At 43.9% G+C, this 27618-nt stretch overlaps 2 protein-coding genes across 2 annotated transcripts; both read right to left on the minus strand.

Annotated features, from left to right (window-relative positions):
• Positions 1-4609: 4609 nt before the first annotated feature.
• On the minus strand, positions 4610-12003 carry LOC120048806 (aquaporin-10-like). The gene is made up of 6 exons (XM_038995040.1): positions 11511-12003; positions 9102-9228; positions 7569-7706; positions 7328-7446; positions 6327-6544; positions 4610-5765 (listed from the first exon to the last, which is right to left on the minus strand). Exons 1-6 carry the CDS (start codon positions 11745-11747, stop codon positions 5549-5551), a joined length of 1056 nt encoding a protein of 351 aa, XP_038850968.1. The 5' UTR covers positions 11748-12003; the 3' UTR covers positions 4610-5548.
• Positions 12004-12365: 362 nt separating this feature from the next.
• On the minus strand, positions 12366-26917 carry LOC120047299. The gene is made up of 8 exons (XM_038992824.1): positions 26608-26917; positions 23717-26113; positions 22850-23635; positions 22460-22667; positions 22192-22290; positions 21785-22034; positions 15180-15296; positions 12366-14691 (listed from the first exon to the last, which is right to left on the minus strand). Exons 2-8 carry the CDS (start codon positions 25642-25644, stop codon positions 14534-14536), a joined length of 3546 nt encoding a protein of 1181 aa, XP_038848752.1. The 5' UTR covers positions 25645-26113; positions 26608-26917; the 3' UTR covers positions 12366-14533.
• Between the last annotated feature and the right edge of the window lie 701 nt (positions 26918-27618).

Consider the following 27618-nt stretch of genomic DNA (forward strand, 5'->3'; position numbering starts at 1 on the left):
ATTCGCTAGTCTATACAAAATACTAGGCTTCTGTCAATTGCCGAAGATAGAGCCCTGTACATCTATCTACCCTTTAAACTAGATCCATTGGCCGCAAGCAGCACAAACACAGACCCATGGTTGCATGCATGCAGAAGCCCTAAATGTGCTAGTAGAAAAGGCCTCAACTCCAGAAATGTATATACACAGGTTTAGAATTACTTATTCATAATTATTCCACAGATTAACTTCATGTTTTCTGCATACAATATAAGGTGCTTATGAAATAACAGGAAACAATTATACTCAGGTGTTATTGGCATAAGTGCAACCATAAGATTTTCACATAGTAATAAAATGATAGTAAAATAATCATAATTTTGGTGGGGGGTTTGTCTGCCGCGCATTTCGATCATTCGACCTCAATAGGCGGATATAGCACCTTCTCACACCACATGTGAATTCATTGTCTCGTGTGCATACCATGATCATCCAACATGATTATCCAGTTAGTCCAAAATACATTCCCAACCTTGACTTCAAATGAAATGTTTGCTGACAATTATTCTCAAATCAAAGTTTATTTGTCACGTGCGCCGAATACAACAGGTGTAGACCTTACAGTGAAATGCTGAATACAACAGGTGTAGACCTTACAGTGAAATGCTGAATACAACAGGTGTAGACCTTACAGTGAAATGCTGAATACAACAGGTGTAGACCTTACAGTGAAATGCTGAATACAACAGGTGTAGACCTTACAGTGAAATGCTGAATACAACAGGTGTAGACCTTACAGTGAAATGCTGAATACAACAGGTGTAGACCTTACAGTGAAATGCTGAATACAACAGGTGTAGACCTTACAGTGAAATACTGAATACAACAGGTGTGGACCTTACAGTGAAATGCTGAATACAACAGGTGTAGACCTTACAGTGAAATGCTGAATACAACAGGTGTAGACCTTACAGTGAAATGCTGAATACAACAGGTGTAGACCTCACAGTGAAATGCTGAATACAACAGGTGTAGACCTTACAGTGAAACGCTTACTCATCAGCAGCCTACACTTTATCCTAATGCACCAAATTATTAGCCTGTCTTAACCTGTTTGGGCTGCGGGGGCAGTATTGAGTAGCCAGATAAAAGGTGCCCATTTCAAACGGCCTCGTACTCAATTCTTGCTCGTACAATATGCATATTATTATTACTATTGGATAGAAAACACTCTCTAGTTTCTAAAACCGTTTGAATTATATCTGTGAGTAAAACAGAACTCATTTGGCACAAACTTCCTGACCAGGAAGTGGAAAATCTGAAATCGATGCTCTCTTCTAGGTCCTGCCTATAAATGGGCATGATACGTATTAGTATACATGCACGTCATACACCTTCCCCTGGATGTCAAGAGGCTGTGAGAGAAGAAATGGAGTGTTTATCTTGGTTTGAGTTGGAATAAATCGTCTTGGAATGACGTGTCACCCATTTCCTGTTTTCAGGAAGGCGCGAGGTTGGACCCGGAATTGCCTTCTGAAAAGCTTTCGTTATAGGCGACTACTATCTCCGGCTTTGATTTTATTTGATACATGTGACAATATCATCGTAAAGTATGTTTTTTCAATATAGTTTTATTAGATTTTTGAAATTTATTCGGGACGTTAGGCGTGTTGCGTTGTGTGCCTTTGTTCAGAAAGGAGAGCTTCGCGCCACTTGGCTAGTGCGCTTGCTAATTCAAGAGGGAAAAAGGACGTTCTAAATCCAAACAACGATTGTTCTTGACAAAGGACACCTTGTACAACATTCTGATGGAAGATCAGCAAAAGTAGGACCCATTTTATGATGTTATTTCATATATCTGTCGAACTGTGTACTATTAGTTTTGCGCCCAGGTTTTGGGCACTCGGTCGCCATAACGTAAGCCTTATGTGGTAATGAAGTTGTTTTTAGAATTCTAACACGGCGATTGCATTAAGAACTAGTGGATCTATCATTTCCTATACAACATGTATTTTTTAGTTATGTTTATGAATAGCTATTTGGTCAGAATATGTGTGTCAGAAAAAGTGTCAGAAAAAAATCCGGACGTTGTGGGAAAAAGTAGCTACGTTAGCACAATGTATAACCACTGATTTCAGCTCTAAATATGCACATTTTCGAACAAAACATAAGTGTATGTATAACCTGATGTTATAGGACTGTCATCTGATGAAGAATATCAAGGTTAGTCAAAAATTATATATCTTTTACTGGTTTGTTACGATCGCTAACTTTTGCTGCTGGGAAATGGCTTGTGTTTCTGGCTATTGTGGTAAGCTAATATAACGCTATATTGTGTTTTTGCTGTAAAACACTTAATAAATCGGAAATATTGGCTGGAATCACAAGATGCCTGTCTTTCATTTGCTGTACACTATGTATTTTTCAGAAATGTTTTATGATGAGTATTTAGGTATTTGGCGTTGGTGTCTGTAATTATTCTGTCTGCTTTTGGTGCAATTTCTGATTGTAGCTGCAATGTAAACTATGATTTATACCTGAAATATGCACATTTTTCGAACAAAACATAGATTTATTGAATAACATGTTATAAGACTGTCATCTGATGAAGTTGTTTGTTGGTTAGTTTGGTTGGTTCTTGGTTAGTTAGGTTGGTTTTGTGCATGCTACCTGTGCTGTGAAAAATGTCTGTCCTTTTTTGTATTTGGTGGTGAGCTAACATAAATATACGTGCTGTTTTCGCTGTAAAACATTTTAAAAATCGGACATGTTGGCTGGATTCACAAGATGTGTACCTTTCATTTGCTGTATTGGACTTGTTAATGTGTGAAAGTTAAATATTTCTAAAAAATATATTTTGAATTTCGCGCCCTGCACTTGAAGTGGCTGTTGTCATATTGTAGGCGGCCTCGGGCTTGCAGCCAGAAGAAGTTTAAGAACATTAGCAACAAACATTTCACTTATTCATTGTCTTATCAACATTATATTGGAATAATAGGGATTTTAAATATATATATATGTGAAAATGGCTACTTTGTTCGGAAATAGCCTATTTCCGAACAAAGTAGCCATTTTGATTTGCCACAGAAATTAAAGTAAAAACGTAAATGCTAAGGATATGGCTTTTGCAAGTGCCAACATCCCTCGAAAAAGTTGACAATCACAAAATGTGTGCATTCATTAACACACTGTCACACCCTGGCCTTAGTTATCATTGTTTTTCTTTATTATTTTAGTTAGGTCAGGGTGTGACATGGGGGATGTATGTGTTTTGTATTGTCTAGGGTTTTTTGTATGTTTATGGGGCAGTGTTTAGTCTAGGTGTATGTATGTCTATGGTTGCCTAGATTGGTTCTCAATTAGAGACAGCTGTCTATCGTTGTCTCTGATTGGGAGCCATATTTAGGCAACCATAGTCATTAGGTAGGTGGTGGGTGATTGTCTATGTCTAAGTTGCCTGTGTCTGCACTTATTGTTTATATAGCTTCACGTTCGTTGTTTTGTTAAGTTTGTCAGTTTCGTTTCGTCTTCAAATAAAGAGAAGATGTATTGTTATCACGCTGCGCCTTGGTCCTCCTCTCTTCCACAATACAACAATCGTGACACACACATGTAATGAACGGAGGTAAAAAAACTGAAAGCATCTCCATAAACTACAGACAAATACACTGACACACAATGATGTGTGTTCTTCTCAGACAGTGTAATGTGTTTATTTTATTTCCGATGGCTGTGTATCCTGTCTTTCCATTTATAATATAATGCTACATTGCAGGTTTTTCAGAATTGTTTTCATTGGCACGCTCTTTTTCAAGCGATATTCTGATGTAGAGTTTTTTAATATTTTCTGGTTGGATTCATAGCTTCTCCCCTTGAACTGTCCTAATTGCCCCGGTTTTACAACCTCAGATGATCAGGGATTGAGTCTCTGAGAGGATCAGCTTGAGCAAAGTGAGGTGTTTAATCACTGATCTATATTGAAAAATATAAGCGCAACATGCAACGATTTTACTAAGTTATAGTTCATATAAGGAAATCAGTCAATTGAAATAAATTCATTAAGCTCTAATCTATGGGTTTCACATGACTGCTCAGGAGCGCAGCCATAGGTGGGTATAGGCCCACCCACTGGGGAGCAGGCCCAGCCAATCAGAATGAGTTTTCCCCACAAAAGGGCTTTATTATAGACAGAAATACTCAGTTTCATCAGCTGTCCAGGTGGCTGATCTCAATCCTGCAGGTGAAGAAGGTTATACATGGTCTGCAGTTGTGAGGCTGGTCGGACGTTCTGCCAAATTCTCAAAAACGATGTTGGAGGCGGCTTAAGGTACAGAAATGAACATTCAATTATCTGGCAACAACTCTGGTGGATATTCCTGCAGTCAGCATGCCAATTGCACACTCCCTCAAAACTTGAGACATCTGTGGCATTGTGTTGTGTGACAAAATTGCACATTTTAGAGTGGCCTTTTATTGTCCCCAGCACAAGGTGCACCTGTGTAATGATCATGCTGTTTAATCAGCTTCTTGAGATGCCACACCTGTCAGGTGGATGAATTGTCTTGGCAAAGGAGAAATGCTCACTAACAGGTATGTAAACAGATTTGTGCACAAAATGAGAGAAATAAGCTTTTTTTTGTGTGTATGGACCTTTTATTTCAGCTCGTGAAACATGGGAACAACACTTTACATGTGGCGTTTATATTTTTGTTCAGTATACAAATAGCATTCTCTGCCAAATAATAGGCTTTGTGCAATTACGCCTCCCCTGGCTTAAGCTACGCCTCCCCTGGCTTGAGCTACAATTCCCCTAGCTTAGCGCCCCCCTCCCCAAAAACGCTCACTCACAACCAAACAATTAATTATTGATTGGAGACAGCTCATTTCAATTAAAGAGCATTTCCTTGGATTTTCTGCCTGCAGCAAACCCAGTGGATAATGTTGTAAATACCTGTCAAAGATAAAACCCTCAAAAAACACCCAGAACGCCTGGCTCTAATCATAATATCAATTTCTCCTTTCACCTCTGACTGTGTGTTTTTGAAGCTCACTACTAATATATACACCTGATCCTCAATCAGCAGTAGCATCTCAATAGAACAAAATGACAGGAGAGGAGGCTTGGACAAATGTTCTCCCATCAGTCTGTTAGCATGTCCTTTCTCCTATAGGAAACAGCCAGAGAAATGTCTCACCACTGGGCAAAGCTGTCAGTTCAACATCTAGTTTTGATTGACATATGGTTGGGTTGTCAACTAAAGTGAATTCAACGTGAAATCAACAACATTGGAATTAGGTGAAAAGTTGGGTGAAAATAAGATGAAATGCCGTTATATTGATGGGTTTAAGCAAATCCAATCAGTTTTTCACGTTGATTCAACATCATCCCATTCATTTTGGGGGTTGAAATGACATGGAAACAACGTTGATTCACCAGTTTTTGCCCAGTGGGTCACATCTAGTAGGAGTCTCTTGCAAGTCAGTTGGAATTCAGTGATTCAAATGAAAAGATTTCCGCTCAATGCGCACATTCTCACTTCAACAGTCGGCCTGACTGTCTCTACCCTTTCTAGAACACAGCAGTTTTCAACTCCACCCCTTCCTTCTCTGGTGCTGGGGGCTGCGCCCACACCTCCGTGGTGGGCTTGGTAGAGAAGCTGTCTATGGGGGGGTTCGTTGGAAGGTCGGGCAGGTGCCATGCGATGAAGACCAGATACATCCCAGAGCCCACCATCCCTCCCAGCAGAGGAGCCATCATGGGAACCCAGAACCAGTAGTTATAACACCTAGAGAGACGAGGAGGAGGGAGGATTAGTTACCAAGTCTGCAAGTCAATCAACTTCACTTTAACAACTCGTGCCCAGTTCCAAATTGAAATACGGTGTCTGTGTGTCCGTCATGTGCCTGGTCTAGTACATTGGTATCCGCTGGTAGATGTTCCTATAGACATAAAGTGCCTTACGGGCACACTTGGCACAACAGGCGGCTGGTGGCACCTTAATTGGGAAGGATGGCTCATAGTAATGGCCCGAATGGAATAAATGGAACAGTATCGAACACATCAAACACATGGTTTCTATGTGTTTGATTCCATTCACTTCATTCCAGCCATTACTATGAGCCATCCTCCCCTCAGCAGCCTCCTGTGCGTGGCACACTTGGCACCAACACATTCACAAACACACAAAGCAGATCTAGCTCTAGTCCAGGAGTAGTCCACCCCTTTCATATGGTTCACTCTTCTCTCCCGTGCACTTAACTGACCCCCTGACCACTTCCTGTAATACCTGACATGTTGCACACCTGCTGACTCAGTTCAAAATGTGTTTGTGTGTTAGAAGACGTACGTGAACACCTCAGTGCCCCAGCCGGCGGTCAGTGTCAAGAGGCGTGGCCCCAGGTCACGGGCAGGGTTTATCGCTCCGCCGCAATTGGACGACATCGACATGCCGATCCCCAGGACTACCACGGCAACGATGGGCGGGATCAGAGCGTCGGGGGCAGGACTATTCTTCTGGTCATCCAATGGGAGAATGCAGAGCATCAACATGGCAGTGCCCACCACCTATAGAATATGAGAAATTTGTGAAACCAGGAAATACAGGACAAGCGCTTGGGACGATAAGGTTCTATCTGCAAAAAGATGATTCTGAGATAAAGTTCCAATCCCTCATTGGTTTGAATGGTGTCAACACTGTTATCTTGTATTCTTTTGAACTTAACATTAATTGGGTTATTTAGGGTACTATATAGGTAGAGAACATTGAACAGAACAAGGCTATGTCAATAACTAAATCTGGACAAAATGCAGATAGAACCTTATAGTTCCAAGCTCTCAGAGTCAGTTGTTAAAAAACATTCACCCAGTTTCATTTAGCTTTCATATATTTCAGAATCTTCACATTTATGACACCATTATGGTTTCCACTAGATAGCACAGCCACAAAGTCCACATTTTCTGTATCGTAACAATTAATGATAATGTAATCTTAATTGAAGGTTAGGGTTAAGCATAAGGTTAGCAATGTGGTTTAAGGTTAGGGTTAGGTTTAAAATCAGATTTTAAGAAGAGAAATTGTAGAAAATAGGCAGGGTTTATGACTTTGTGGCTGTGGCGGTTAGTGACGAAGGCCAAACGCTCTGAGGAAGGCCTTGAGGCCGATACGTAAAGTTATTAAAGAGCAGTGATACTATCAAGATCAGTGTGAGGGTTTCTTCTTTTTCTCATCTTATTCAGCGGTTACCATTCACCTGCAACAAAGATGGCTCAGATGAGTGAGTGCCTTTTGAGTTAGTGACAACCCACCATCTTCCGTTCCTGCTTCATACTGTATCATATTGGTCTGACCTGGTCTAGGATGCTGCTGCTGAGAGATAGGTGCTCTCCGGGATAGGTGGCAAAGATGGACGCCGTCTCATTAGCCCCATACACTGTCAAATTCCCTCCACTGAAGTCCATGATAGCATCTGACAGAGAGAGGGAGCTGGTTGTTCAGTGACAGTCATCATGGCACACTATATCATAATAATGATTAATGAATAATGATTAGATAATTGGTGGGACTGGTGTGTGAGTGTGTCTGACTGACCATAGTAGACCAGGAAGACCAGGCCAGAGGCCAGGTAAGCTCCCAGCACTTGACACAGAGCGTATGGGAGCAGCTTCACCCAGGGCACCCTGCCCAACGAACAGAAACTCAGAGTGACCGCTGGGTTCAGATGGGCTCCTACAGGAGAGAGAGAGAGGAGAGATGGAGGGGGGAGGAGAAGAGAGGGGGGAGAATCAGTCAACCTCCTGTTTATGATCTCACCCACTAAATCTGTGAACATCACACACACACACACACCACACACACACACACACACACACACACACACACACACACACACACACACACTAAAAGAGTGAGAGTGTGTGTGGGAGTGAGACCTTGGAGAGTTGTGGCCATTACAGTAACAGCCTGATGCAGAATGAATCACCGGGACATTACAGACAGCTAGCACTGTGTGACCACAGTAATGTTACAGTCATATAGAAGTCTGGGCGCTGGTGTGACCATTTCACACCACCCCTACGTCTATTACTGTTGCCAGACTGACATTGCCAGTATGGTCTAAATACGTAGAATGGGAGAGTACAGACATATAAGAAACGCGAAGGAAATCAAGCTTAGTCATGGTACAGCAAACTGTCCAGTGTTATCTAGTGCTGATTCAGGTGTTCAATTACCTCTGTAAGTGTTACATTTACACTCATTGCTGTAAAAAGAACCCAAGCGTTGGTGTTAGTAATAACCAGTGTTAAACCAAAACCACACCCATCATTATCATATTTCCCAACATGCTCTATTGCAGGTGGATTTTTGGAATTGTTTATTTCAATATCTATGTTTTTTGAATGTACTGTTGATTCATTAATCTTATACGACTTAAATGTAAATAACCTACATTTTTCTAAACTAATCCAACCTGGATTTATTGCGCCCGTTATTGAAATGGTTGTTCTAGTTTAGATGGTTTAGGTAGCCAAAATGTTGGATATCCCCACTCTGTCTGTAATCCAATGTGAATTACATCACTTTGCAAGCCATCATAACGTGACTTGCAGGCCTGAGCATGATTTGCAGGCTACTGTGTCAGGGTAAAACTAGGCCCTCAACCTAAGGCCTTATTAAATACTTGTATTGTGTTAAATAATAACATTTTCATGATAACATATTTGTCTGTCAGTGTTGATTTAACACGGGAGAATTTGCTGTGTGTACTCATTTTAGGATTAGGGTTGTCAGTTTGTCATTGAAGCAGCAATGTACTCTACCAGTGGAGGCTGGTGGGAGGAGCTATAGGAGGACGGGCTCATTGTAATGGCTGGAACGGAATTATTGGAACGGTATCAAACACATAAAATATATGGACACCACGTTTGACTTCGTTCCATTAATTCCATTCCAGCCATTACAATGAGCCCGTCCTCCTATAACTCCTCCCACCAGCCTCCTCTGTACTGTACATACTGTATACTGTATGAGTTGTTGTTTAAAGTGGAGAAAATGACAGTATTTAGTCTAGTCCAAGGATTGGGATGGGAGTTGGTTTGGGATGAAAGGTGTAGTAGGGTTTACCTGAGATCCCCTTGCAGAGGTACATGGCAGACATGACCCCTACAGAGAAGGCCATGTTGGCTGAGAGGTACTGTCCCTTAGTCTCTCTACTGGTCTTCACCTGGGCTGATGCACTACAGCCAAACATCTAGAGGAAGACAGAGGGGAGAGAAGGGAGGCAGAGATAAAGTCAAGTTAGATTAAAGAGGCAGTCTGGTCTCATAGACTAGACGTAACATAGTAAATATAAATCCGGGATACTCAAATTAGTATGATATTCAACGTTTAGTGCTGAGCGATTACTGCTTTTTGAGGTCGGTTCATTTTCGGGTACAATTATTGTTTTTTACATTAAATGCACTATGCATTATGTAGGACGAATGCTGCAACAACACAGAATAAAACAATGAATAAAAGTCCCATGATGGTAGTGACTGTCCATTACTGCTTATCACGTATTAACCATCATTTATTCACATTACTTAAGTTTTCTATGTTACGTCTACCCCTGACTCCAGGTTGAAAGAATATCGTGAGGGAGGAGATGAGAGAGTGGAGGGGAGAAAGAATGAGGGAAGGAGGGAGAAAGAGAGAATTAGAGAAGCAAAGCGCAAGTAGAGTAGAGGTAAAGGGGGTGTGAGGGGATGTGATAGAGAGGAGCTCAAGGGAGAAACTGTAAAAGAAAGAGAGGGAACATGAACAGACAGGTACAGTACACTGCAGCCATGGCTAGAAGGACATCCAGTTCTAGCACTTTCCCTTCCTCAGCTGTGTGATTCAGCAAGGTCTCAGCCTGCACACAGACACATGAACGCATGGACAAGCTGGAATAGACCTGACGGTCACGGACTAACATACAGTAGAAACTGTAACAATACTGCCCATATTAATGACTGACAGTCACACAGCAACAAGAATCAGTTGAAGCACACATACACCTACTTCCTCTCGCTATCTGGGTCGTTCCACCAATTCAATGTCTTTTGAGAAGTGTAACTTGGTAAAAAAAAATAGCTGGATAAAAAAACACGTTTTCCCATCTCTGGAGGGTATCCCTTTCCTGCAGTCAATGACCAAAATCACCCTCATGGGGGGAATGTTATTAATATTTTTCATAATTTCGGGGCGGCGGGTAGCCTAGTTAATAAGAACAAATTCTTATTTACAATGACGGCCTACCGGGAGACAGTGGGTTAACTGCCTTGTTCAGGGAAGGATCGACAGATTTGTACCTTGTCAGATCGGGGATTCGATCCAGCAACCTCTAAGGTGTTCTTAATGTTTTGTATATTTTTATATTCCCTGTCTGATTCCCAGTCCATCCACTAGATAGCAGTAGGAGATCACATGATGTCTCTTGGCCACTTGAAACCAGTTGCATCTGGTTTGGGTAGCGAGTCACAGTGCCAAAATGGGAGGGGGGTTAACTTGCCTGGCCCAAAACAACCGCTCAGAGTTGAACAAAGATGCCATACAGCTAAAACCTCTCTGGTTATAGCTTCAAGCTATCAACTTCTTATCAAGTCATAATGTACCAAATGACTTTTTCATAAGCTACTGTAATAGGATACTGATAAAAAATATGTTCACATTTCGACGCAGGCAGTGGTGGAAAAAGTACCCAATTGTCATACTTAAAAGTGAAGATGCCTTAATAGAACTCAAGTGAAAGTGAATGTCACCAGGTAAAATACTACTTGAGTAAAAGTCTAAAAGTATTTGGTTTTAAATATACTTAAGTATCCAAAGTATATGTAATTGCTCAAATAAAAATAAAAGTACACATTTTTCAAATTCCTTATATAAAGCAAACCAGACGTCACCATATTCTAGTATTTAAAAAAGCCAGGAGCACGCTCCAACACTCATTTACAAACGAAGCATGTGTGTTTTGTGAGTCCGCCAGATCAGAGGCAGTAGGGATGACCAGGGATGTTCTCTTGATACGTGCATAAATTTGACCATTTTCATGTCCTGCTAAGTATTCAAAATGTAATGAGTACTTTTGGGTGTCAGGGAAAATGTATGGAGTAAAAAGTACATTATTTTCTTCAGGAATATAGTGGAGTAAAAGTCAAAGTGGTAAAAAACAGATAGCCCCAAAAACAACTTAAGTTGCACTTTAAAGTATTTTTACTTAAGTACTTTACACCACTGCATGTATGAACATGGTTGCAATAAGTGGTGTTGACTGGTGGTCATTTGTCTACTTACTGTTTACTCAGATTATCTCAATTATTTTTTGTGGTTGCAATGTTGAGAGGAAAACCTGCAAGTAAGCACTTCATTGTACTGTGCATATGTCACACACACATATATACACACATATATATATAATATATTTTGTATTTTTTCTCTTCTGTCTATAAAAATAGTGTGCTTTATGTTTTCCATTTTGAACAGTAAGGCTTTAAAAGCTAGGCTACTCACCAGCAGAACAAATGTTCCCATCAGCTCTCCCAAACACTCCCGAGCCAAGGGGTTGGTCACCCTCAGAGTCTGCTTCACCCCCTCCATTTGGGGCTTAAAGCTGGGTCCTTTAACCCCCATTTTTCTGACCTCTGGGGCCACTGGCCAGGGATCTTTGTCTGGTACCTGCCCTCTCTCCTTCATCCCCAATACCTGTTTGTTAGCCTGGACCTGTCCCTCTGTCCCATCTATACGCATCTGTGCCTAAACCTGTAGCTTACACCTGGCCAGCCTACAGATGATGTGTGTGTATGATGCTCTGTGCAGATCAGATGCCCACGCAGATCAACTGGTTTCTGCAGAATCTTGGAGTCAAAGTGTTATTCACACACTGTCAAAGGCAAAAATAAAAAGTGTCATTCAGTCAATAACAGCTGTCATCTTCACCTGTCTGTCGCCTGTCAGTCATCATCTTTCCCCGTACACTCCTTTACTAGCTAGTTACCGTCTTTATCAGTGTTCGACCTGTCCCCTCATCAAATCCACGTCAACCACACACACACACACACACACACACACACACACACACACACACACACACACACACACCACACACCACACACCACACACACACACACACACACACCACATGGCTGTCCATTAACTAAAGTATCGGATCTGATCATCAATCAGACTTTGGCCTCCATAACCATGAACTCTAAACTGCACAAAACCTAGTTTTAAATCCTAGTTAAATGTCATCCTTCTTCTAAACAAACAGTATCTGCTGTGTTTTTGGTGTGATTAAACATTTGAGCTCCTTTGTCTTACCATGTTTGAGGAAGTCAATTAGCCAGCTAAGTCATTTGAGAAAAAAGTTTAATACCAGATTGATATTGCTATCTTGAAAGCTACCAAGCTACCTAGCTACCAAGCTACCAAGCTACCAAGCTAACAAGGTAACTAGCTAGGCATATCCTTTGCGCTGTTTTGTCCGATATAAATATAATTAGAACATCATCATAGTTTTAACCCGAGATCTACTTATCTGGGCTTAAAATGAAGTATTGCAACATCTCTGACTGTCTTCCCTTGTTTCTCTAGTCTTCTTTGTATTGAGTAAAATGCAGTTCAATATTGAGTGAGCGTTGTGTAAGAGTTGTGTATAATATCTGTATGTTGTGTTTACAACCCCACCTGACCCTAAAGATACCACAGGGAATTAGATAAGGACCATGTGACCTTCCGGGGGGTTTAGCATCTTTAACAACATGATCTCCTAAGGTGCCGTGTGTGTGTGTGCATGTGCGTGTGTGTGTGTGTGTTTGTGCATGTGTGTGTTTGTGCATGTGTCCGTGTGCGTGCATGCCCATTTGTGTATTCTGATTCTTCATTATTAGTACATTTCAAAAGAACTTCACAATCGTACAACACTGCCCTTTGGTTCTTTTGGCAAACCTAATGTAGGCCTGTGCCAACTAGGCGACTAATCATTAATTAAGCCTTTGTTGACAACTCCACCAGAGTGATAAGATAGGTCAATATAACCACATTGACCACTCTTGTAACAGTGTTGAGTAATCTACTGTAATTAATAAACCACAGAGAAAAATGAAAGAGCGAACAAACACAACTGAGGAAGGCAAGTGAACTGCCCTTCAATTTCAGGTAAATTAAAGAAGAAAATATGTGCTTAGAGCTGGCACAACTCTGTATGCTACATGACAGACCCATGTGTCTGCTCTAGAAAATACATTTCTATCTGAACGTTATGAAAAGTCACTTCTCCTGAACAGTCCCTGATGAAACCCTCAGGATAATAAAAAGACAGTACCGATAATGAGGAGATAATGACGCAGGGAAGACGGACACTAATGAAACGCAGCTTGGTTGAAATGTTATGAAGTATCACTAGCTCACTAAAGGTCACACTGGGGAGCAGTAAACAATGACTTGGCATTATTCTCTTGTTAAGGGCAGAAAAAGCTAAGCTTAGTATTACATCGGCTATTGCCTAATGCCATCTTATCACATGGTCAGGTGTCAGGGAGGGAGACCCATCCAATGAGAACCCATCCCACCAAGAGCAGTGTCTTTTGACAAGTAGCGTCCTTCTGACCTGACCTGTTGCTAATTAATGAGTGACGTTAATCAGTAACATTAATCAGTGTAATTCGAACGCGATGTGTCACTGAGACATGAGACATTGCATAAACACATATAGGCCTATAAACTACACCTAAGAGCCTCATTGCACGTGCACACATGCACTCACACACACACACACACACACACACACACACACACACACACACACACACACACACACACACACTTATCCCTGAGAACAGAGTATATTTGTGGGCAGCATAGGTGGCCAGATAATATGTGATCCTCTAGCGCCCCCTGTAAGTAAAACAATGTACATTTACATTTGAGTAATTTAGCAGATGCTCTTATACAGAGTGAGTTACAGCAGTAATTAGGGTTAAGTGCCTTGCTCAAGGACACATCAACATATTTTACACCTAGTCAATTACTGGCCTAATGCGCTTAACCGCTTGGCTACCTGCCGCCATGTACTGTGTTTAAACAGGGACCGTTTTCAACCATGGGGTTATTGTAGGATTTAGTAGACAGAGGACGGATATGAACTTTCTAGTCACAATATATATTACAGCCATATACAAACTCCTGACATTTCATCATATAAAACAATGGGCAGACTAGGTATTAAAGAAACATTAAGCATATTTCTACAAAATTAAATAAATGACCTCTGTATTGATCTCTCTCTCCCTCTTCATACCCTGGGTTGACCCTATATACAGACAGGCCCTCTCCTCAATGTTTACTGGTCTCTTCAGTGCTTTGTTATCGTATGACTGGTGCAATACATATCATCCCTCTCACTTGAGGTAGAAGTTGACCCGAACCACATATCCAGAATCAGATTGGCAACCCTCACTTCAACCTCATAGGAGTACAATGCTTCAGTGCCTTGTTATAAGCATATCGAGGGTACATATCAATGTTCATTCCTGTCACTGTGGTTTGTGAGGACGGTGTAGTACCACATCCACAGGCCCAGGGGGCAGTGTTCTGATCATGGTCCAGGCCTCCAGCCTCCTCAGGCCCACCAAGCTCACACCCTCGATCTCCAACACCTCGTCCCCTGGAGACACCTGGTTCACTGGACCACCTGAAAGAGAAGAGGGGCTTATTGTTAGTGGATGTTTACCTTGATATCTTTATCAGACACCTCATAACCAATGATCTGAGCTTGGAGTTTGACACGTGTTTCGGCTGACTAAAGAGACATTCATTTGAATGACCTCAATAGAAAGGCCATCTCCACTAACATGTGGTGATATACAGTAAGTGTATTTGATTTATTTGGCCATTTAAAAACACAATATGTGTGGACACAATGCATTATTGCAGTTTTTAAATCAACGAGAATGACAAAAAACTTTAAACTTATTTCCATTATGGTCCTCTTGAAAATACATGAAAACAGAATATATACACAAGATGATAACATGAAAACAGAATATATACACAAGATGATAACATGAAAACAGAATATATAATTTTTTCAATAGGGAGGAAACAGTAATAGGAATAAAATAGATGATCAAGTAACGTTCATTAATACTACTATATTTTGTAGGTACGTTGACCTCTCACCCAGGAAGAGTTTCTGTACGGTGAGGGGTTTATCTCCCAGGCTGGAACCCACTCCTCCCTCCAGACTGAAGCCCAGGTCTCTGCTGCGCTTCTCCAGCCTCACACACATCCTCTGACCTGACACACAGGACACACACCCACAGTCAAAATGACTCCCACACACACATTTGCCTACGTTCTCTGTCAAAACGACAGGTTTAGGATGATAAGAGAGAAGCTGTGGAAAAACAACAGGTTCAGGGTGAGAAGAGAGAAGCTGTGGAAAAACAACAGGTTCAGGGTGAGAAGAGAGAAGCTGTGGAAAACCAACAAGTTCAGGGTGAGAAGAGAGAAGCTGTGGAAAAACAACAGGTTCAGGGTGTTAAGAGAGAAGCTGTGGAAAAACAACAGGTTCAGGGTGAGAAGAGAGAAGCTGTGGAAAAACAACAGGTTCAGGGTGAGAAGAGAGAAGCTGTGGAAAAACAACAGGTTCAGGGTGTTAAGAGAGAAGCTGTGGAAAAACAACAGGTTCAGGGTGTTAAGAGAGAAGCTGTGGAAAAACAACAGGTTCAGGGTGAGAAGAGAGAAGCTGTGGAAAAACAACAGGTTCAGGGTGAGAAGAGAGAAGCTGTGGAAAAACAACAGGTTCAGGGTGAGAAGAGAGAAGCTGTGGAAAACCAACAGGTTCAGGGTGAGAAGAGAGAAGCTGTGGAAAAACAACAGGTTCAGGGTGAGAAGAGAGAAGCTGTGGAAAAACAACAGGTTCAGGGTGAGAAGAGAGAAGCTGTGGAAAAACAACAGGTTCAGGGTGAGAAGAGAGAAGCTGTGGAAAACCAACAGGTTCAGGGTGAGAAGAGAGAAGCTGTGGAAAAACAACAGGTTCAGGGTGAGAAGAGAGAAGCTGTGGAAAAACAACAGGTTCAGGGTGAGAAGAGAGAAGCTGTGGAAAAACAACAGGTTCAGGGTGAGAAGAGAGAAGCTGTGAAAAAAACAACAGGTTCAGGGTGAGAAGAGAGAAGCTGTGGAAAAACAACAGGTTCAGGGTGAGAAGAGAGAAGCTGTGGAAGAACAACAGGTTCAGGGTGAGAAGAGAGAAGCTGTGGAAAAACAACAGGTTCAGGGTGAGAAGAGAGAAGCTGTGTAAAAACAACAGGTTCAGGGTGAGAAGAGAGAAGCTGTGGAAAAACAACAGGTTCAGGGTGAGAAGAGAGAAGCTGTGGAAAAACAACAGGTTCAGGGTGAGAAGAGAGAAGCTGTGTAAAAACAACAGGTTCAGGGTGTTAAGAGAGAAGCTGTGGAAAAACAACAGGTTCAGGGTGAGAAGAGAGAAGCTGTGTAAAAACAACAGGTTCAGGGTGAGAAGAGAGAAGCTGTGGAAAAACAACAGGTTCAGGGTGAGAAGAGAGAAGCTGTGGAAAAACAACAGTTTCAGGGTGAGAAGAGAGAAGCTGTGTAAAAACAACAGGTTCAGGGTGAGAAGAGAGAAGCTGTGGAAAAACAACAGGTTTATGGTGTTAAGAGAGAAGCTGTGGAAAAACAACAGGTTCAGGGTGAGAAGAGAGAAGCTGTGTAAAAACAACAGGTTCAGGGTGAGAAGAGAGAAGCTGTGGAAAAACAACAGGTTCAGGGTGAGAAGAGAGAAGCTGTGGAAAAACAACAGGTTCAGGGTGAGAAGAGAGAAGCTGTGTAAAAACAACAGGTTCAGGGTGTTAAGAGAGAAGCTGTGGAAAAACAACAGGTTCAGGGTGAGAAGAGAGAAGCTGTGTAAAAACAACAGGTTCAGGGTGAGAAGAGAGAAGCTGTGGAAAAACAACAGGTTCAGGGTGAGAAGAGAGAAGCTGTGGAAAAACAACAGGTTCAGGGTGAGAAGAGAGAAGCTGTGTAAAAACAACAGGTTCAGGGTGAGAAGAGAGAAGCTGTGGAAAAACAACAGGTTTAGGGTGTTAAGAGAGAAGCTGTGGAAAAACAACAGGTTCAGGGTGAGAAGAGAGAAGCTGTGGAAAAACAACAGGTTCAGGGTGTTAAGAGAGAAGCTGTGGAAAAACAACATGTTCAGGGTGAGAAGAGAGAAGCTGTGGAAAAGCAACAGGTTCAGGGTGAGAAGAGAGAAGCTGTGGAAAAGCAACAGGTTCAGGGTGAGAAGAGAGAAGCTGTGAAAAAACAACAGGTTCAGGGTGAGAAGAGAGAAGCTGTGGAAAAACAACAGGTTCAGGGTGAGAAGAGAGAAGCTGTGGAAAAACAACAGGTTCAGGGTGAGAAGAGAGAAGCTGTGGAAAAACAACAGGTTCAGGGTGAGAAGAGAGAAGCTGTGGAAAAACAACAGGTTCAGGGTGAGAAGAGAGAAGCTGTGGAAAAACAACAGGTTCAGGGTGAGAAGAGAGAAGCTGTGGAAAAACAACAGGTTCAGGGTGAGAAGAGAGAAGCTGTGGAAAAACAACAGGTTCAGGGTGAGAAGAGAGAAGCTGTGGAAAAACAACAGGTTCAGGGTGAGAAGAGAGAAGCTGTGGAAAAACAACAGGTTCAGGGTGAGAAGAGAGAAGCTGTGGAAAAACAACAGGTTCAGGGTGAGAAGAGAGAAGCTGTGGAAAAACAACAGGTTCAGGGTGAGAAGAGAGAAGCTGTGGAAAAACAACAGGTTCAGGGTGAGAAGAGAGAAGCTGTGGAAAAACAACAGGTTCAGGGTGTTAAGAGAGAAGCTGTGTAAAAACAACAGGTTCAGGGTGAGAAGAGAGAAGCTGTGGAAAAACAACAGGTTCAGGGTGAGAAGAGAGAAGCTGTGGAAAAACAACATGTTCAGGGTGAGAAGAGAGAAGCTGTGTAAAAACAACAGGTTCAGGGTGAGAAGAGAGAAGCTGTGGAAAAACAACAGGTTTAGGGTGTTAAGAGAGAAGCTGTGGAAAAACAACAGGTTCAGGGTGAGAAGAGAGAAGCTGTGTAAAAACAACAGGTTCAGGGTGAGAAGAGAGAAGCTGTGGAAAAACAACAGGTTCAGGGTGAGAAGAGAGAAGCTGTGGAAAAACAACAGGTTCAGGGTGAGAAGAGAGAAGCTGTGTAAAAACAACAGGTTCAGGGTGTTAAGAGAGAAGCTGTGGAAAAACAACAGGTTCAGGGTGAGAAGAGAGAAGCTGTGGAAAAACAACAGGTTCAGGGTGAGAAGAGAGAAGCTGTGGAAAAACAACAGGTTCAGGGTGAGAAGAGAGAAGCTGTGGAAAAACAACAGGTTCAGGGTGAGAAGAGAGAAGCTGTGTAAAAACAACAGGTTCAGGGTGAGAAGAGAGAAGCTGTGGAAAAACAACAGGTTTAGGGTGTTAAGAGAGAAGCTGTGGAAAAACAACAGGTTCAGGGTGAGAAGAGAGAAGCTGTGGAAAAACAACAGGTTCAGGGTGTTAAGAGAGAAGCTGTGGAAAAACAACATGTTCAGGGTGAGAAGAGAGAAGCTGTGGAAAAGCAACAGGTTCAGGGTGAGAAGAGAGAAGCTGTGGAAAAGCAACAGGTTCAGGGTGTTAAGAGAGAAGCTGTGGAAAAACAACAGGTTCAGGGTGAGAAGAGAGAAGCTGTGTAAAAACAACAGGTTCAGGGTGTTAAGAGAGAAGCTGTGGAAAAACAACAGGTTCAGGGTGAGAAGAGAGAAGCTGTGGAAAAACAACAGGTTCAGGGTGAGAAGAGAGAAGCTGTGGAAAAACAACAGGTTCAGGGTGAGAAGAGAGAAGCTGTGGAAAAACAACAGGTTCAGGGTGAGAAGAGAGAAGCTGTGTAAAAACAACAGGTTCAGGGTGAGAAGAGAGAAGCTGTGGAAAAACAACAGGTTTAGGGTGTTAAGAGAGAAGCTGTGGAAAAACAACAGGTTCAGGGTGAGAAGAGAGAAGCTGTGGAAAAACAACAGGTTCAGGGTGTTAAGAGAGAAGCTGTGGAAAAACAACATGTTCAGGGTGAGAAGAGAGAAGCTGTGGAAAAGCAACAGGTTCAGGGTGAGAAGAGAGAAGCTGTGGAAAAGCAACAGGTTCAGGGTGAGAAGAGAGAAGCTGTGAAAAAACAACAGGTTCAGGGTGAGAAGAGAGAAGCTGTGGAAAAACAACAGGTTCAGGGTGAGAAGAGAGAAGCTGTGGAAAAACAACAGGTTCAGGGTGAGAAGAGAGAAGCTGTGGAAAAACAACAGGTTCAGGGTGAGAAGAGAGAAGCTGTGGAAAAACAACAGGTTCAGGGTGAGAAGAGAGAAGCTGTGGAAAAACAACAGGTTCAGGGTGAGAAGAGAGAAGCTGTGGAAAAACAACAGGTTCAGGGTGAGAAGAGAGAAGCTGTGGAAAAACAACAGGTTCAGGGTGAGAAGAGAGAAGCTGTGGAAAAACAACAGGTTCAGGGTGAGAAGAGAGAAGCTGTGGAAAAACAACAGGTTCAGGGTGAGAAGAGAGAAGCTGTGGAAAAACAACAGGTTCAGGGTGAGAAGAGAGAAGCTGTGTAAAAACAACAGGTTCAGGGTGAGAAGAGAGAAGCTGTGGAAAAACAACAGGTTCAGGGTGAGAAGAGAGAAGCTGTGGAAAAACAACAGGTTCAGGGTGAGAAGAGAGAAGCTGTGTAAAAACAACAGGTTCAGGGTGAGAAGAGAGAAGCTGTGGAAAAACAACAGGTTTAGGGTGTTAAGAGAGAAGCTGTGGAAAAACAACAGGTTCAGGGTGAGAAGAGAGAAGCTGTGTAAAAACAACAGGTTCAGGGTGAGAAGAGAGAAGCTGTGGAAAAACAACAGGTTCAGGGTGAGAAGAGAGAAGCTGTGGAAAAACAACAGGTTCAGGGTGAGAAGAGAGAAGCTGTGTAAAAACAACAGGTTCAGGGTGTTAAGAGAGAAGCTGTGGAAAAACAACAGGTTCAGGGTGAGAAGAGAGAAGCTGTGTAAAAACAACAGGTTCAGGGTGAGAAGAGAGAAGCTGTGGAAAAACAACAGGTTCAGGGTGAGAAGAGAGAAGCTGTGGAAAAACAACAGGTTCAGGGTGAGAAGAGAGAAGCTGTGTAAAAACAACAGGTTCAGGGTGAGAAGAGAGAAGCTGTGGAAAAACAACAGGTTTAGGGTGTTAAGAGAGAAGCTGTGGAAAAACAACAGGTTCAGGGTGAGAAGAGAGAAGCTGTGGAAAAACAACAGGTTCAGGGTGTTAAGAGAGAAGCTGTGGAAAAACAACATGTTCAGGGTGAGAAGAGAGAAGCTGTGGAAAAGCAACAGGTTCAGGGTGAGAAGAGAGAAGCTGTGGAAAAGCAACAGGTTCAGGGTGAGAAGAGAGAAGCTGTGAAAAAACAACAGGTTCAGGGTGAGAAGAGAGAAGCTGTGGAAAAACAACAGGTTCAGGGTGAGAAGAGAGAAGCTGTGGAAAAACAACAGGTTCAGGGTGAGAAGAGAGAAGCTGTGGAAAAACAACAGGTTCAGGGTGAGAAGAGAGAAGCTGTGGAAAAACAACAGGTTCAGGGTGAGAAGAGAGAAGCTGTGGAAAAACAACAGGTTCAGGGTGAGAAGAGAGAAGCTGTGGAAAAACAACAGGTTCAGGGTGAGAAGAGAGAAGCTGTGGAAAAACAACAGGTTCAGGGTGAGAAGAGAGAAGCTGTGGAAAAACAACAGGTTCAGGGTGAGAAGAGAGAAGCTGTGGAAAAACAACAGGTTCAGGGTGAGAAGAGAGAAGCTGTGGAAAAACAACAGGTTCAGGGTGAGAAGAGAGAAGCTGTGGAAAAACAACAGGTTCAGGGTGAGAAGAGAGAAGCTGTGGAAAAACAACAGGTTCAGGGTGAGAAGAGAGAAGCTGTGTAAAAACAACAGGTTCAGGGTGAGAAGAGAGAAGCTGTGGAAAAACAACAGGTTCAGGGTGAGAAGAGAGAAGCTGTGGAAAAACAACAGGTTCAGGGTGAGAAGAGAGAAGCTGTGGAAAAACAACAGGTTCAGGGTGAGAAGAGAGAAGCTGTGGAAAAACAACAGGTTCAGGGTGAGAAGAGAGAAGCTGTGGAAAAACAACAGGTTCAGGGTGAGAAGAGAGAAGCTGTGGAAAAACAACAGGTTCAGGGTGAGAAGAGAGAAGCTGTGGAAAAACAACAGGTTCAGGGTGAGAAGAGAGAAGCTGTGAAAAAACAACAGGTTCAGGGTGAGAAGAGAGAAGCTGTGGAAAAACAACAGGTTCAGGGTGAGAAGAGAGAAGCTGTGGAAAAACAACAGGTTCAGGGTGAGAAGAGAGAAGCTGTGGAAAAACAACAGGTTCAAGGTGAGAAGAGAGAAGCTGTGGAAAAACAACAGGTTCAGGGTGAGAAGAGAGAAGCTGTGGAAAAACAACAGGTTCAGGGTGAGAAGAGAGAAGCTGTGGAAAAACAACAGGTTCAAGGTGAGAAGAGAGAAGCTGTGGAAAAACAACAGGTTCAGGGTGAGAAGAGAGAAGCTGTGGAAAAACAACAGGTTCAGGGTGAGAAGAGAGAAGCTGTGGAAAAACAACAGGTTCAGGGTGAGAAGAGAGAAGCTGTGGAAAAACAACAGGTTCAGGGTGAGAAGAGAGATGCTGTGAAATGACTTTGGAACATTGATCAATGTTGTTCTGCTTTAGATAACTTTTACCACAGTTCTAAAAAGTGCTACTGCAATGCTCCAACCAGCTGATCCATCTCACCAGTGTTAGCAGGCTCTGTCTGTGTCCCTCCTCGACTGTCAGTCACTGTTCCTCCCTTACGGGGGTCTGTTACCCCCCCTCTCCTCAAAACGACCACGCCCATCCCCTGAGTCCGTGCCCTCCTTAGTGTCCTCAGCACCTCCCAGTGGGAGGAGCCACACAGCGCTGTGCCGTTGATTGACAGGACCTTGTCTCCCTCCTGGATGGATCCCTCCTTAGCAGCCACCCCTGCCGGGAACACCTTATGGACCTGGAAGACAAACACCAGAGGTCAGAGTAGACCAGGAAGTGAAAAAACATGATGCCTAGGCTTTAGATCAGTGGGCTAATGTGGTCTTGAATTGTGTGGGCGACCTGAGTCGCTCACAGAAACATGGAAGCATTGGTACTAGTTGAGTAGTACTCACAATGACAGGTTTGTTCTGGTCCACTCCTCCTGCCATGGTGAAGCCCAGTCCCACACCAACATCCTTATGGAGAACCACCACCTGGACATCCTCATAGTTCTATAGAGCGGGGAGAGATAGCGAGGGGGATAGAACAGCAACAGCACAAGATGGCAGTTGAGCATTGACAAATACTGATGCTATTATTAATGCTAATTAGAATGGAATAACACTAATGTAATGTTTTAGCTGGTTGTTTAGTCTGGTATAGTGAAGATAGTTGTAGTACCTGCAGTGTTGTGTCCCCCAGGCCCTTTACGTCGTCCAGCAGGCGGTTCAGCTCATCACTGCCCAGGACAGACACACAGGACAGTGCCGACACGTCAGACGACAGGCTGGCTGACCGGCTGGCTGACCGGCTGGACGGCCACTCCTCACTGTCAGAGGAAGACTGGGGATCATAGTCCACCTCTCCGAAGTTACACAGCTCTGCCAGACTGAGGGAGAGAGACATAGTGGGGGAATAAACTCAAAGATAAAATTGAATGATTAGATAAAAACAAGTAACAGGTAGCCTGACAATAATCACACCTTTCTAACTGTTAATTGACTTTTAAACATGGTGCTTGTTGTGTTAGCGTAGTATTTTCATCATCAGTTGAAAATAGAAGTGACCCACCTGAGAGAGAAGCTCCTGCGATGTGATTGGCTCATGGCGCTGGTGACGGTCACCGAGGATTCAGCAGAGTCTGAGTCGTAGGTGGAGTCCTCGTCCTTCTCTGTACCTTCATCATCAGTATCCTCATCACTCCATCCCCCCTCCTCTGAGTTCCATCGAGCCAGAGTGGGGAGGAGGGGTAGGCTGCTGGGGGAGGAGGAGGTGAGGGGAAGGGACAGGGATTCCCTCCCCAGGCCAGAGTGTGAGACTGGGATAGCAGGGTCAGTAGTGACCCTACCCTGGGCTGTGTGTGTGGAGACTGGAGGGTTCTTCAGGGCAGCCAGGCCTGAATCTACACCCTGTTGGTGTTTAGGCTGCAGGGAAGTAGTGGGGAGGTGTGGGGAGGTGGGAGGTGTGTTCTGGGGGTGGAAGGGGGAGTTCTGGGGGGTGTTGGTGGGTGTCTTGTCGTCATCGCTCACTGGAGATGGCAGGTTAGGTGAGTCTCTACTGTGAGGCCTCCTAGACTGGTCAGGGCCACCTGGAACGTCATTGGAGTTGTTCATAGAGTTAGGCAGCTGGGTGGATGAAGTGTCCTTGGCAGTGACTGTAGTAGTCTTTGTGTTGGTGCCTCTCCTACTCCAGTCCTGGGGTGTGACTGTGTGATTGGGGAGGTCTGGCTCATCAATGGAAAAGTCTCTCAGAGTGTCTCTGGTGGTTTTGCCATTCAGAGGGATGTCTAGTTTACCCTTGAGGTTGGAAAACATACCAGAGCCAACAGCATTCTCCCCCACTCCTCCTGTCTCCCCCACTCCCCCTCTCTCCCCTACTCCCCTTCTCTCCCTGCTCCCCAGCCTCACCTCATCCACTGACATAGACCTCACCGCCCACCCTCTATCAGCCTTCCTCTCTTCTCGCACTACCTCACCTCCTCTCCCTCCACCAAGTGCTTTATCTGGCACACTCTTCCTTACCCCTTCTCCTCGTCCTCTCACCCCATCCATAATTACAATCCCTCCCTCTCCTCTCCCTCTCTCCCATACTCCCCCCACCCCACCTACCTGTCTATCCAACCCACTCTTCCTGACTCCCTCTCCAGACTCACTGAGCTGCTCCGGGACAGAGAAAGCCCGTCTGGGCTTCAGGTAGTTGGGCACTGGGACCTGAGATGTCTGTGTCAGAGCTTCAAACTGGTGGATCTTGTTCCTCACACTGGCTGCAGAGGGCACTACCAGTTTCCCAGGTAACTTGGTATTTTCAGTGTTCTGTAATGTTATCCTCTGTGGGGTGTTGGCTTCAAACACATCTTCTGACAGGCTCTGTTCCCTGGCCACGCCTCTACCAGGGGTCTTGCTCCTGTCATAGGTGTCAGATTGATTGGTCAGGAGGGGGTTTGACCCTGTGGTGACCCCTACTCCGGACGTTGTGATAGGCGGAGAGTCCCTGGTGGGTGTCACTGATAGTCTGTGCTGGGGGAGAGAGACTTCAGCGTTATCTCTCCCTCGCTTCTCCACCTCCTTTTTCTTGTGCCTTTTTCCTTCGACGTCAGTCCATTTCTCTTTTTCCTGAGCCATGCTCCCCACCCTTATTCTCTCCTTTTCGCTGTCTTCACTACTTCCACTCTTTCTGCCCACAGTGTTTGTCACCTCCTTAATCCCTCTCTCCTGTTTGTCTCCTAATGGAGGGGATAGTGAGGGGTCCCTAATGCACACTGATGACCCCTCCACTAACGGTGTGTGTGAGGGTTTGTATGAGAGTGTGGGTGTGGTCCACCCTGACACTGGAGACACTGAGGGGCTCAAACCAGACACCTTGACTGCACTACTCTGATGTCTCTGTGGTGTGTGTGTAGTGTGTGTGGTGTTCTGTTCTACCAGGGGTGTGTGTGTGGTGTTCTGTTCTACCAGGGGTGTGTGTGTGGTGTTCTGTTCTACCAGGAGTGTGTGTGTGGTTTTCTGTTCTACCAGGGGTGTGTGTGTGGTGTTCTGTTCTACCAGGGGTGTGTGTGAGAGCAGGCCGTTCCTCTCCCCCCTGGATAAACCACTGAGGGGGGAGGGAAAGGTGGAGGAAAAGGGGGAGGAGAGGGGGTAGACAAAGACAGAGTCTGTGGTGGACTTTCTGCAATTGGCTGCTGTATCCCCCCCATCCCTCTCCAATAGAGACCAGTCTCCTACCGGTGCTGAGAGACGCTTGGTTCTGGTTGAGTCCTTCACATCCTCATCTCTGTTAGTAGCTTTATCAGGTCCAGTAGTCCCATAGAGCTTCTGTATCCGGTCCCAGATACTCTGACCCCTGGAGGATCCAAGAGATCCACGGGCTGGTTTTCTGGTTCCAGACCCAGGACCTGGACTAGACCTCAGCCTGGTGGGGAGGGACTTGCCCCCACTGGCCCTCTCCAGAGATAGAGCCACATACCCTAGACCCACAGGGGACACCCCTTCACCAAGGGAACACTCTGACCCCCCAACGGGGCTCATCACTTCCCCTGGTCCAACTGAGTTAAAGGCCTTCACCCTGGACAACACATTGCTCTCTCCTGCCCCCCTACTCTCCAAACTCTCTGCTCGTTTAAGTGTGGACCCCCCTAGGTTCCCAGAACACCTCAGCAGCCCCGTCCTGAGCCCCTCGCCAGGGCTAGCCCCCCTTCCTCTCCAGTCTAAACTCTTACTCCTTTTGGGCAGGTTTATCCTTCTCCACTCTGTCCTGCCCCGGTCTCCAGCCAACTTCCCTGCATTGCCACAGTTTCCTCCCCTGTCACTGCCATCCTCTGGGATCACGTCCCTCACACCACCACTCTGTCTCAACTGTCCGGTGGCCATTGTGGAGCCTGTTGTGTATTTCCCCTCACTGGGGAATGGGCCAGTGCGAGTTGAATTATTCCAAATGTAGTATGTAGTAAAAGGTGACAGTTTAAGAATCCCAGTAATCCTTTTTGCAGTTTAACCACTGGTCAAAATCATCACAGAAGCCTTCGACAGCAGCACAGGCCTGGTAGGAAAGGTGTTTGTCTGCCCCAGCAGAAACGTCAGAGTGGTTGAACTGCAATCTGCTCATGTTTGGTGCTCCAGATATCAACAGACACTCACTTGTATATCCACAGGTTTGAGATTCCATCCATGAAGATTCTCTGCATTTCTGTCTCCCACACACTCAGAGATGATTGTTAGTTCTCCTTCCCTCTCTGTCCATTCCTCTCTGTGTCTCTGTGGTGTCGGCTCCAGTAGTCAAACAGAGGTCCTCAGCAGTGAAGTTTTCCTGGGTGAGCGGTCACACATAAGCCTCAGAACACTGCAAACATAAAGAAATATATCATATGGCAAATGTTATGTTATGTTATATTTACATATGAAAAACATTGCATATTTTTACTGAGAAAATTCCATCTTTGAAATGAAATGGTTAGGAATGCTGAGGTAACGGTATTCTGGACACTATGGTCAAATGTAATGATACAGTACAGTTAGTAGCACACAGTAGCCAGATTACAGTCATCAGAGAGAGAGAGAGAGAGAGACAGAGAGAGAGAGAGAGAGAGAGAGACAGGAATGGAGATGACAGAGACAGAAAGAGACAAAGAGAGACAGAAAAGAGAAAGACTGAAAAGGAGATGACAGAAAGAGAGAGAGACAGAGAGAAAAAAATACAGAAAAAGAGAGATATATAAAGAAACGAAAGTGTCAACAAAAAAACGAATGAAAAAAAACAATTCAGTTGAAAAAAGGAACATTCCAAACTCTATAGTAAGTCTCCATCCAACCACCATCTCAGTGAAGTGAGGTTACCTCATCAGTGAAACTCTGCTGCCTTCCATACATTCCCCTCATACTGACTCAATGAGTCCATTCACATAGAGGTCTCCCTCTGCACACACACACACTCACCACCTAAACACGTCACTTAAATGGGTATGTCCTAACAGCTGTTTACACTAGAAACATGTCCTGGGTCGACTGGACTGGCGACAACCTAAAATCAAACTGGAAAAACCAATCAGACAACAATCCACTCTGACACTAGGAAACAATGTATTACACAGATACAGCCTAATCTCTCTCTTTCCTTCCTTCTTTCTCACTCTCTTTCTCTCTCTCTGTCTCTCTCGCAGACACACACGCATATGCATGCACTCTCTCGTCAAATGAAACAATCAAAACACAGACAGAGATTCAAAGTGCTCCACAAAGGGCTCAGTCAAACAGAGTTGAATGTGATCAGATAAGATTGTAACAGAAGCGGAACTGAGTGAAACTGCTTTCCATGCAGTTTGAATGGGCACTGCTTTCAGATGGAGCTACTGATATCTACACTGTCACTACCGTAGGGTACTGTTGACCTGCTGTTAGAACAATAGCATGGTGATGGACTTCTATACAAAGCCACTCAGTATATGTGGGCCCATGTGGGAATCAGACCCTCAACTCTGGTGTTGCAATCAGCATGTTCCAACCTACTGAACCACCAGTTTATTTACTCATCTATTTACCGTCTGTACAAGATACTCTACTCAGTACAAGATCCAATCAAACTTTATTTGTCACATGCGCCAAACACAACAAGTGTAGACCTTACTGTGAAATGCTTACTTACAAGCCCTAACCAACAGTGCAGTTCAAGAAGAGTTAAGAAAATATTTACCAAATAAACTAAAGTAAAAAAAAATAATAATAACGAGGCTATATACAGGGGGTTATCACGCCCTGACCTTAGTTATCTTTGTTTTCTTTATTATTTTGGTTAGGTCAGGGTGTGACATGGGGGGATGTATGTGTTTTGTCTTGTCTAGGGGTTTTGTA

The sequence above is a fragment of the Salvelinus namaycush genome, chromosome 5, assembly GCF_016432855.1.
Source record: "Salvelinus namaycush isolate Seneca chromosome 5, SaNama_1.0, whole genome shotgun sequence".
NCBI lineage: Eukaryota > Metazoa > Chordata > Actinopteri > Salmoniformes > Salmonidae > Salvelinus > Salvelinus namaycush.